At 64.6% G+C, this 11,265-nt stretch overlaps 2 protein-coding genes across 2 annotated transcripts; both read left to right on the top strand.

The window, feature by feature from the left end:
- The first annotated feature begins 16 nt into the window (after positions 1-16).
- Positions 17-7,616, top strand: LOC127465781 (general transcription and DNA repair factor IIH helicase subunit XPD-like). The gene is given in 16 exon segments (XM_051776311.1): positions 17-78; positions 753-852; positions 952-1,029; positions 1,610-1,672; positions 1,870-1,983; positions 2,837-2,910; positions 2,912-2,951; positions 3,223-3,339; positions 4,042-4,165; positions 4,400-4,496; positions 5,419-5,552; positions 6,146-6,231; positions 6,233-6,315; positions 6,812-6,930; positions 7,300-7,369; positions 7,479-7,616. Coding segments are annotated over 16 exon segments (1,365 nt in total). The 5' UTR covers positions 17-73; the 3' UTR covers positions 7,540-7,616.
- A 96-nt stretch (positions 7,617-7,712) lies between these two features.
- On the top strand, positions 7,713-10,906 carry LOC127465778 (general transcription and DNA repair factor IIH helicase subunit XPD-like; the record flags this gene model as incomplete). Its single annotated transcript, XM_051776302.1, has 6 exons — positions 7,713-7,731; positions 8,272-8,373; positions 9,051-9,114; positions 9,455-9,576; positions 10,164-10,256; positions 10,833-10,906. Coding segments are annotated over exons 2-6 (401 nt in total), but the record flags the coding sequence as incomplete, so codon positions are not given.
- Between the last annotated feature and the right edge of the window lie 359 nt (positions 10,907-11,265).

Consider the following 11,265-nt stretch of genomic DNA (forward strand, 5'->3'; position numbering starts at 1 on the left):
CGGGTCCGGCGCGGCCCAATCAGGAGGCGGGACCGGGGAGGGGGCGGGGCCGCGGCGGCGGCGCGAGGGCAGGATGAAGTGAGTGGGGGAGGGGCGGGAATTGGGGGCGTTTGGGGGGTCCCGGGGGGGGTTTTGGGGGGGTTTTGGGGTGTTTTGGGGTTGGGGGGGGTCGTGGCTCTTTGGGGGTCCCGGAGGGAGTTTGGGGAGCGGATTTGGGGGGGATCGGGCGGGATTTGGGGGCACCGAGGGGGGTTCGAGAGCCCCGGGGGGGGGTTTTGGGGGGTCCCGAGGAGGGTTTCGGGGGGTCCGGGGGGTCCCTTTCCCCGAATTTCGCCCCCCGCGAGCTCCCAGTGCGCCTCAGATCCCCCCCGGATCCCTCTGGATCCCTCTGGATCCCCCCAGACCCTTCCAGAGCCCCCCAAACCCCTCCAAATCCCCCCGAGACCCCCCGAGATTCCCCCAGGTCACCCCCAGACCCCCCTGGATCCCCTCAGACCACCCCAAATTCCCCCTGGATCCCCTCAGACCACCCCAAATCCCCCCCAAATCCCCTCAGACCCCCCCAAACCCCCCCAGGCTGAACGTGGACGGGCTCCTGGTGCTGTTCCCAGACCCCCCCAAACCCCCCCCAAACCCCCCAAACCCCCCCAAACCCCCCCAGGCTGAACGTGGACGGGCTCCTGGTGCTGTTCCCAGACCCCAGACCCCCTCAGACCCCCCCAAACCCCCCCAAACCCCCCCAAACCCCCCAGGCTGAACGTGGACGGGCTCCTGGTGCTGTTCCCCTACGAGTTCATCTACCCCGAGCAGTTCTCCTACATGCTGGAGCTCAAACGCACCCTGGACGCCAAGGTGGGGGCCCGGGGGGGGGGGTCCCGACCCCCAGGGGGGTCCGGGGGGGCTCTGGGGTGCCCCCCGAGCTCGGGGTGACCCCCCAAACTCCCCCCCCAGGGTCACGGGGTGCTGGAGATGCCGTCGGGGACCGGCAAGACGGTGTCGCTGCTCTCGCTCATCGTCGCCTACCAGAGGGTCAGGGGGGTCCTGGGGGGGTCCTGAGGGGTCCTGGGGGGGTTCTGAGGGGGGTCAGGGGGTCCTGGGGGGTTCTGGGGGGTTCAGGGGTGTCGCTGCTCTCGCTCATCGTCGCCTACCAGAGGGTCAGGGGGGTCCTGGGGGGGTCCTGGGGGGGTCTGGGGGGGTCCTGGGGGGTCTGGGGGGGTCAGCGGGGGTCCTGGGGGGTCCTGGGGGGGTCCTGGGGGATCCTGGGGGTTCAGGGGTGTCGCTGCTCTCGCTCATCGTCGCCTACCAGAGGGTCAGGGGGGATCCTGGGGGGGGGCTGAGGGATCCAGGGGGATCCTGGGGGGTCCTGGGGGGGTCCTGGGGGGGTCTGGGGGATCTCAGGGGGTCCTGGGGGATCTCAGGGGGTTCTGGGGGTTCAGGGGTGTCGCTGCTCTCACTCATCGTCGCCTACCAGAGGGTCAGGGGGGGTCAGGGGGGGTCTGGGGGGTCCCAGGGGGGTCTGAGGGATCCTGGTGGGTTCTGGGGGATCCCAGGTGTCCCAGTGGATCCCATTGGATCCCAGTGGATCCCAGCCCACCCCTTTCCCCCCCAGGCCCACCCCCTGGACGTGTCCAAGCTCATTTACTGCTCCCGGACGGTGCCCGAGATCGAGAAGGTGGGGAGGGGTCCTGGGGGGGTGGGGGGTCCCTGTGGGGTCCCTGTGGATCCCATTGGATCCCTGTGGGTCCCTGTGGATCCCATTGGATCCCTGTGGGTCCCTGTGGGTCACCGTGGATCCCATTGGGTCCCTGTGGGTCCCTGTGGGTCACCGTGGGTCCCATTGGATCCCTGTGGGTCCCGGTGGCCCCCCAGGTGGTGGAGGAGCTGCGGAAGCTTCTGGAATGCTACGAGAAGGACCTGGGGGAGCCGCTGCCCTTCCTGGGGCTCGCCCTGAGCTCCCGCAAGAACCTCTGCGTGCACCCCGAGGTGGGGAGGGGGGGGGTCCGGGGGGGCTGGGGGGGCTGAGGAGGGTCCAGCGGGGCTGGGGGGAGCTGGGGGGGATCCCAGGGGGGATCTGGGGGGGCTGGGGAGGGGGGGGCTGCCCTTCCTGGGGCTCACCCTGAGCTCCCGCAAGAACCTCTGCGTGCACCCCGAGGTGGGGAGGGGGGGGGTCCGGGGGGGCTGGGGGGGCTGAGGAGGGTCCAGCGGGGCTGGGGGGAGCTGGGGGGGATCCCAGGGGGGATCTGGGGGGGGCTGGGGAGGGGGGGGGCTGCCCTTCCTGGGGCTCGCCCTGAGCTCCCGCAAGAACCTCTGCGTGCACCCCGAGGTGGGGAGGGGGGGGACTGGGGGGGCTGGGGGGGATCCCAGGGGGGGCTGGGGAGGAGGGGGGGGGCGGTGGGAGATGGGAGGGGGAGATCCTGGGGGGTTGGGGGGTTCCCAAGGGATTGGGGGGTCCCAGTGGGTCCCAGTTGATCCCAGTGGGTCCCAGTTGGTCCCAGTTGACCCCAGTTGATCCCATTTCCCCCAGTTGCCCCCAGGTGTCAGCCCTGCGCTTCGGGAAGGACTCAGGGGGGTTGGGGGGGATCAGGGGGGGCTCTGGGGGTCCCAGTTGACCCCAGCAGATCCCAGTTGATCCCAGTTGCCCCCAGTTGCCCCCAGCTGACCCCAGTTGCCCCCAGGTGTCAGCCCTGCGCTTCGGGAAGGACTCGGGGGGGTGTTGGGGGGTCCCAGGGTGATCGGGGGGGTTTGGGGGGTCCCAGGGGATTTGGGGGGGGCTCTGGGGGTCCCAGTTGGTCCCAGTTGCCCCCAGTTGCCCCCAGCTGACCCCAGTTGCCCCCAGGTGTCAGCCCTGCGCTTCGGGAAGGACGTCGACAGCCGCTGCCTGGCCCTGACGGCCTCGTACCTGCGGGACCCCCCCCGAGGGGCCCCCCCGGCCCTCCTGCAGCTTCTTCCAGGTGGGACCCCCCAGTTCCCCTTTCTGGGGTCTGTCCCCCCCAGTTCTGGGGGTTTTCCCCCCCAGTTCAGGGGGTTTTCCCCCCTTTTTGGGGTCTGTCTCCCCCAGTTCAGGGGTTTTTTCCCCCCATTTCAGGGGTTTTTTCCCCCTTTTTGGGGTCTGTCTCCCCCGTTTCTGGGTGTTTTCTCCCAATTTTAGGCTGTTTTCTCCCAGTTTGGGGTATTTTATCCCAATTTTGGGGTGTTTTCCCCCCTTCTGGGGGTCTCTTGCAGGAGTTCGAGGCCCGGGGCCGGCAGAGCCCCCTCCCCTTTGGGGTCCACAACCTGGACGACCTGAGGACCCTCGGCCGCCAGCGGGGCCTCTGCCCCTACTTCATGGCCAGGACCTCGGTGGGGGGGCTGGGACCCCAAAAACACCCCCAGACCCTCCCCAGACCCCAAAAACCACCCCCAGACCCTCCCCAGACCCCCTGGGACCCCAAAAAACACCCCCAGACCCTCCCCAGACCCCAAAAACCACCCCCAGACCCTCCCCAGACCCCCTGGGACCCCAAAAAACACCCCCAGACCCTCCACAGACCCCAAAACCATCCCAAAAACCACCCCCAGACCCTCCCCAGACCCCAAAAACCACCCCCAGACCCTCCCCAGACCCCAAAAAACCACCCCCAGACCCTCCCCAGACCCCCTGAGACCCCCAAACCCCCCCACAGACCCTCCCCAGACCCCAAAAAACACCCCCAGGCCCCCCCAGACCCCCAAAACCACCCCAGACCCTCCCCAGACCCCAAAAACCACCCCCAGACCCTCCCGAAACCCCCTGGGACCCCCCAAAACCCCCTCCCTGAGCTCCCCCAGACCCCCAAAGGACCCCCAAACCCCCCCAGGGACCCCAAAACCCCCCCAGGGACCCCCAAACATCTCCCAGGACCCCCCAAATCCCCCTCCCTGAGCTCCCCCAGACCCCCAGGGCCCCTCAAACCCCCCCAGGGACCCCCCAAACCCCCCCAGGGACCCCCCAAACCCCCCTCCCTGAGCTCCCCCAGACCCCCAGGGACCCCCAGGACCCCCCTAATTGTGGTGCCCCCCCAGCTGCCCCACGCCAACGTGGTGGTTTACAGCTACCATTACCTGCTGGACCCCAAAATCGCCGGGTTGGTGTCGGGGGAACTCGCCAGGTCCTCGGTGGTCGTGTTTGATGAGGCCCATAACATTGGTGAGACCCCCAAAACCACCCCAAAACACCCCCAAAACACCCCCAGAGACCCCCCCATAACCCCAGAGACACCCAGGGACCCCCCACAACCCCCATAACATAGGTGAGACCCCAAAAACACCCCCAAACACCCCCAAAACACCCCCAAAACCACCCCCATAACATCGGTGAGACCCCCCGGACCTTTCCTGGGGGGGTCCCAGGGGGGTCAAACAGCCCCTGGCCCCCCCCCAGACAACGTGTGCATCGAGGCCATGGGGGTCACCATCACCAGGAGGACCCTCGACCGCTGCCAGAGCAACGTGGCCACGCTGCAGGCCACGGTCCAGAGGTGTCTGGGGGGTCCTGGGGGGGTCCCTGGGGGGGTTTGGGGGCTTCTGGGAAGGGTTAGAGGGTCCCTGGTGGGATTTGGGGGGGGCTTGGGGGGTCCCTGGGGGAGTTTGGGGGGTCCCCAGGAGAGGGTTAGAGGGTCCCCGGGGGCTTTGGTGGATCCAGGGGGATCTCAGGGGGGGTTTTGGGGTCTCAGGGGTTTTGGGGGTGGGTTTTTGGGGTCTCAGGGGTTTTGGGGTGACTCAGGGACCCCCCCAGGGTGAAGGACACGGACGCCCAGCGGCTGCAGGCCGAGGGGCAGGGCCTGGTTCAGGGCCTGGTTCAGGGCCTGGTTCAGGGGCTGAGGGGGATCCCTGGGGGGTTTGGGGGTCTCAGGGGTTTCAGGGGGGTTCTTTGGGGTCTCTATGGTTTTGGGGTGACCCCTGAGCCCCCCCAGGGTGAAGGACACGGACGCCCAGCGGCTGCAGGCCGAGTACCAGTGCCTGGTTCAGGGGCTGAGGGGGATCCCTGGGGGGTTTGGGGGATCCAGGGGGGTCTCAGGGGTTTTGGGGGTGGTTCTTTGGGGTCTCTATGGTTTTGGGGTGACCCCTGAGCCCCCCCAGGGTGAAGGACACGGACGCCCAGCGGCTCCAGGCCGAGTACCAGCGCCTGGTTCAGGGGCTGGGGGGGATCCCTGTGGGTTTGGGGGATCCAGGGGGGTCTCAGGGGGTTCAGGGGGGTTTTGGGGTGACCCCCCCGGGTTTTGGGACCCCCCCAGGGTGAAGGACACGGACGCCCAGCGGCTCCAGGCCGAGTACCAGCGCCTGGTTCAGGGGCTGAGGGGGTGGTTGGGGGGGATCCTTGGGGGGTTTGGGGGTCTCAGGGGTTTTGGGGGTGGTTCTTTGGGGTCTCCCTGGTTTTGGGGTGACCCCTGAGCCCCCCAGGGTGAAGGACACGGACGCCCAGCGGCTGCAGGCCGAGTACCAGCGCCTGGTTCAGGGGCTGCGCGAGGCCGGGGCCGCCCGAGACTCCGACCTGCTGCTGGGGAACCCCGTCCTGCCCGACGAGATCCTCAGAGGTGGGCACGGGGTGGGACCCCCTCGGACCCTTGGGATCCACCTCAGAGCCTTGGGAGCCCCCTCGGACCTTTGGGATCCACCTCAGAGCCTTGGGAGCCCCCTCGGACCCCTTGGGAGCCCCCTCAGATTCTTAGGGTTCACCCAGGGCCATCCCAGACCTTTGGGATCCCCCTCAGACCCTTGGGAGCCCCCTCGGACCCCTTGGGACCCCCCTCGGACCCTTGGGATCCCCCTCAGACCTTTGGGATCCACCCAGGACCTTCCCACACCCACCTTTGGGTTCTGGGGGGTCCCTGTTGGTTCCTGTGACTCTGGGGGGTCTCTCCATGTCCTGGGGGGTTTGTTCATGTCCTAGAGAGTCTCTCTGTGTCCTGGGGGTGTCCCCCCGTGTCCTGGGGGGTCTCTCCATGGTTTTGGGGTCCCCCTTTCCCCCTTTATTGCCCCCCCAGAGGCCGTCCCGGGGTCGATCCGCACGGCCGAGCACTTTGTGGGGTCCCTGTTGGGTTTGGGGGGTCCCTGTTGGGTTTGGGGGGCTCTGAGGGATCTCTCCATGTCCTGGGGGGTCTCTCCATGGTTTTGGGGTCCCCCCCAGAGGCCGTCCCGGGGTCGATCCGCACGGCCGAGCACTTTGTGGGGTTCCTGCGCCGCCTGGTCGAGCACCTGCGGGCGCAGCTGAGGGGGCCCCCGAGTGCAGCAGCTGAGCCCCCCCGCCTTCCTGAGGGACCTGCACGACAGGGTCTGCATCGACAGGAAACCCCTCAGGTCTGGGAACCCCAAAAACACCCCAAAAACGGGATTGGGACCCCCAAAACCCCCCAAAAACGGGATCAGCACCCCCAAAAACGGGATTGGGACCCCCAAAAACCCCCCAAAGCAGCCCCCCCCGCCTTCCTGAGGGACCTGCACGACAGGGTCTGCATCGACAGGAAACCCCTCAGGTCTGGGAACCCCAAAAACCCCCCAAAAACGGGATTGGGATCCTGAAAACTGAGACGGGGACCCCCAAAAACTGGGACTGGGACCCCGCTGGGTGATCTCTGTGCCCCCCTGGGGTGTTCCCTGTGCCCCCGGGGTTGTCTCTGGGTGGTCCCAGGTGGTCCCTGACCCTGTTTCCCCCCCCCAGGTTCTGTGCCGAGCGTCTCCACTCCCTGCTCCGCACTCTGGGTCCCTGGGGGTCCCTGGGGGTCCCTGGGGTGGTCAGTGGTGGTCCCAGGGTGGTCCCTGTGCCCCCCTGACCCCATTTTCCCCCCCATTTCAGGTTCTGTGCCGAGCGTCTCCACTCCCTCCTCCGCACTCTCGCCCTCCCCGACGTGGCCGATTTCTCCCCCATCACCCTCGTGGCCAATTTCGCCACCTTGGTCAGCACCTACAGCAAAGGTGGGGTCCTAAATACCCCCCCAAAACCTTCCCCAAAATCCTACAGACCCCCCCCAAACCTTGGTCAGCACCTACAGCAAAGGTGGGGTCACAAATTACCCCCCCAAAATCCTACAGACCCCCCCAAACCTTGGTCAGCACCTACAGCAAAGGTGGGGTCACAAATTACCCCCCCAAAATCCTACAGACCCCCTCAAACCTTGGTCAGCACCTACAGCAAAGGTGGGGTCCCAAATTACCCCCCAAAACCCCCCAAAATCCTACAGACCCCCCCAGAACCCCCCCAAACCCTGGTCAGCACCTACAGCAAAGGGGGGGGGGGTCCCCAAATCCCCCCAACCCCCCCTGAGGCCCCCCCAACCCCCCCAGGGTTCACCATCATCATCGAGCCCTTCGACGACCGGACCCCCACGATCGCCAACCCCGTCCTGCACTTCAGGTCCGGGGGGTTTTGGGGGGGATTTTGGGGGTTTTGGGGGCTTGGGGGGGGCAGGAACCCCCTGAGACCCCCCTGAGACCCCCCTGAGACCCCCCTGCCCCCCCCCCAGCTGCCTGGACGCCTCGATCGCCATCAGACCCGTGTTCGAGAGGTTCAGTCGGTCATCGTGACATCGGGGGTGAGGGACCCCAAAAACACCCCAAAACACCCCAAAACCACCCCAAAACCACCCAAAAATACCCCAAAACCACCCCTGAGAGACCCCCATCGTCACCTCGGGGGTGAGGGACCCCAAAAACACTCAAAATACCCCAAAAACACCCCAAAAATACCTCTGAGAGACCCCCATCGTCACCTTGGGGGTGAGACCCCAAAAACACCCCAAAATACACCAAAAATAACCCAAAATACCCCAAAATACCCCTGAGAGACCCCCATCATCACCTTGGGGGTGAGGGACCCCAAAATACCCCAAAAATACCCCAAAAGTAGCCCAAAATACCCCTGAGAGACCGCCATCATCACCTTGGGGGGTGAGGGACCCCAAAACCACCCCAAAATACCCCAAAAACACCCTGAAACCCCCCCAAAACCACCCCAAAATACCCCTGAGAGACCCCCATCGTCAGCTTGGGGTGAGGGACCCCAAAAACACCCCAAAATATCCCAAAAACACCACAAAACCACCCCAAAATACCCCAAAAATAGCCCAAAATACCCCTGAGAGACCCTCATCACCTCAGGGGTGAGAGACCCCAAAATACCCCCAAAGTAGCCCAAAAAATCCCCCTGATAGACCCTCATTGTCACCTCGGGGGTGAGAGACCCCAAAAACACCCCAAAATACCCCAAAAACCCCCCAAAAGCCCCCCTGAGCCCCCCCGAATTCCCCCCCCTCCCAGACTTTGTCCCCCCTGGAGTTCTACCCCAAAATCCTGGGATTCCGGCCCGTTACCATGGCAACCTTCAGCATGACCCTGGCCCGGACCTGCCTCTGCCCCATGGTGAGTGAGGGGGGGATGGACCCCCGGGGGCACCCCAAAACCACCCCAAAAACCCCAAATCCACCCCAAAAACACCCCAAAAACCCCAAATCCACTCCAAAGCTTCCAAAACCCCCAAAACCCTCCCAAATCCACCCCAAATCCCCCAAAATCCCAAATCCTCCCAAAAACCCCAAATCCCCCCCAAAACCCCAAATCCCCTCAAACTTTCCAAAACCCCCAAAAACCTCCCAAATCCCCCCAAACCCCCAAATCCCAAATCTCCCCCAAAATCCCCAAATCCTCCAAATCCCCCAAATTCCCCCAAAACCCTAAATCCCCCAAATCTCCCAAAATCCCCCAAATCCCCCAAAATCCCCCAAACCCCCCAAAACGCCCCAAACCCCCCAGAACCCCCAGATCCCCCCAAAACCCTAAATCCCCCAAATCCTCCCAAATCCCCCCAAAACCCCAAATCCCCCAAATCTCCCAAATCCCCCAAAACTCCCCAAATCCCCCAAATGCCCCCAAACCCCAAACCCCCCAAAATGCCCCAAATCCCCCAAACCCCCCAAATCCATCAAACCCTCCTAAATCCCCCAAATCCCCCCAAACTCCCCAAATCCCCCCAAATCCCCCAAATGCCCCAAATGCCCCCAAACCCCCCCAAAAACCCCAAATCCCCCCCAAACCCCCAGATCGTGGGCCGTGGGAACGACCAGGTGTCCATGAGCTCCAAGTTCGAGACCAGGGAGGACATCGGTGGGTCTGGGGGGGATTTGGGGGATTTTGGGGGGATTTGGGGTTTTTTGAGGGGGTTTTTGGGCGGTTTTTGGGTTTTTTTGGGGTTTTAGGGGGGTCTGTGGACTGGGGGTTTTTGGGGTGGTTTGGGGGTTCCTGAGCCCCCCTGACCAGGATCAGGATCTGGGGGGGGTCTCTGGGGGTCTGTGGGGTTTTTGGAGGTTTATTGGGTTATTTTTGGGGTTTTTGGGGGTTTTGGGGGCTCTGTGGGACTGGGGGTTTTCGGGGTGGGTTTGGGGGGGTTTTGGGGGTCCCTGAGCCCCCCCAGAGCCCCCCCTGAGCCCCCCCCGTGCCCCCCCAGCCGTGATCAGGAACTATGGGCAGCTGCTGCTGGAGCTCTCGGCCGTGGTGCCCGACGGGCTCGTGGCCTTTTTCACCAGCTACGTTTACCTGGAGAGCACCGTGGCCTCCTGGTACGAGCAGGTGAGACCCCCGAGACCCCGGGAACCCCCCAAACCCACCCCAAAAACCCCCAGTCCCACAGACCCCCCAAAATCCCATAAACCCCAAAAACCCCATAACCCCCCCCATAACCCCACCCCTGTCCCTGGAGAGCACCGTGGCCTCCTGGTACGAGCAGGTGAGACCCCCGAGACCCCTGGGACCCCCGGGGACCCCCCAAACCCACCCCAAAAAAACCCCAGTCCCGCAGACCCCCAGAAACCCCAAAAACCCCCAAAATCCCAAAAACCCCATAAACCGTCCTAAACCCCCACCCCTGTCCCTGTCCCTGGAGACCCCCATGGGACGAGCAGGGGGGACCCCCAAAACCCCCCTAAACCGCCCAGGACCCCCCCCAAAGCCCCCCAGACCCCATAAAACCCCAAAAAAACCCAAAACCCCAAAAAACCCCTAAATCCCCCCCAGGGCATCCTGGAGAACATCCAGAGGAACAAACTGCTCTTCATCGAGACCCCAAAAACCCCAAACCCCCTGAACCCCCCAGAGCCCCCCACACCCCCCAAACCCCAAAAACCCCAAAAACCCCAAAAACCCCAAAACCCCCCCAGGGCATCCTGGAGAACATCCAGAGGAACAAACTGCTCTTCATCGAGACCCAGGACGGGGCCGAGACCAGCGTGGCCCTCGAGAAGTACCAGGAGGTCAGGGGGGGTCTCGGGGGGGTCTTTGGGGTTTTTTGGGGGGTCTCTGGGGATCCCGAGGGGTCTTTGGGGCTGGAGGAAGATTTTTGGGGGGGGTTTTGGGGTTTTTTTGGGGGACCCTGAGCTCTGAATTCGAGACCAGGAGGACATGGGTGGGTCTGGGGGGTTTTTTGGGGGGTTTTGGGGGGGCTCTGGGGGGTCCTGGGAGGTCTTTGGGGCTGGGGGAAGATTTTTAGGGGGGGTTTGGGGTTTTTTTTGGGGGGGCCACGAGCTCCGAATTTGAGACCAGGGAGGACATGGGGGGGTCTTTGGGGGGTCTCTAGGGGGTCTTTGGGGTTTTTTGGGGGGTCTTTTGGGCTGGGCGGGGTTGGGAGGGGATTTTTGGGGGGGTCTCAGGGAGTTTTTGGGTATTTTTTGGGGCTGTGAGCTCTGAATTCAAGACCGGGGTGGGCCTGGGGGGGTCTTTGGGGGGTCCTGGGGGTTTTTGGGGGGTCTCTGGGTGGTCTCTGGGGGGTCCTGGGGTTTTTGGGGGGTCCTGGGGGTGTTTTTGGGGTGTGACCCCCCCGTGCCCCCCAGGCGTGTGAGAACGGCCGAGGGGGCCGTCCTGCTCTCCGTGGCCAGAGGGAAGGTGTCCGAGGGGGTCGACTTCGGTGAGGGGGCTCCGGGGGGGGGGCTCAGTTTGGGGGGGTTTGGGTCTGATTTTTGGGGTTTGGGGAATTTGGGGGTCTCGGTTTGGGGGGCTCAGTTTGGGGTTTGGGGGGTTGGGGGGCTCAGTTTGGGTCTGGGGGCTCAGTTTGGATTTTGGGGGTCTCGGTTTGGGGGTCTGAGGGTCTGGATTTGGGTCTGGGGGGGCTCAGTTTGGGTTTGGGGGGCTCAGTTTGGGTCTGGGGGGCTCTGGGGGTCAGTTTGGGGGCTCTGAGTTTGGGGGCTCTGGGGTCTTGGATTTGGTTTGGGGGTCTCTGAGGGTCTCAGTTTGGGGTCTCTGTTTGGATTTTGGGGGCTCAGTTTT

This window comes from Manacus candei, unplaced genomic scaffold (assembly GCF_025592945.1).
Source record: "Manacus candei isolate 608988 ecotype Guabito, Panama unplaced genomic scaffold, ASM2559294v1 h1tg000488l, whole genome shotgun sequence".
Taxonomy (NCBI): domain Eukaryota; kingdom Metazoa; phylum Chordata; class Aves; order Passeriformes; family Pipridae; genus Manacus; species Manacus candei.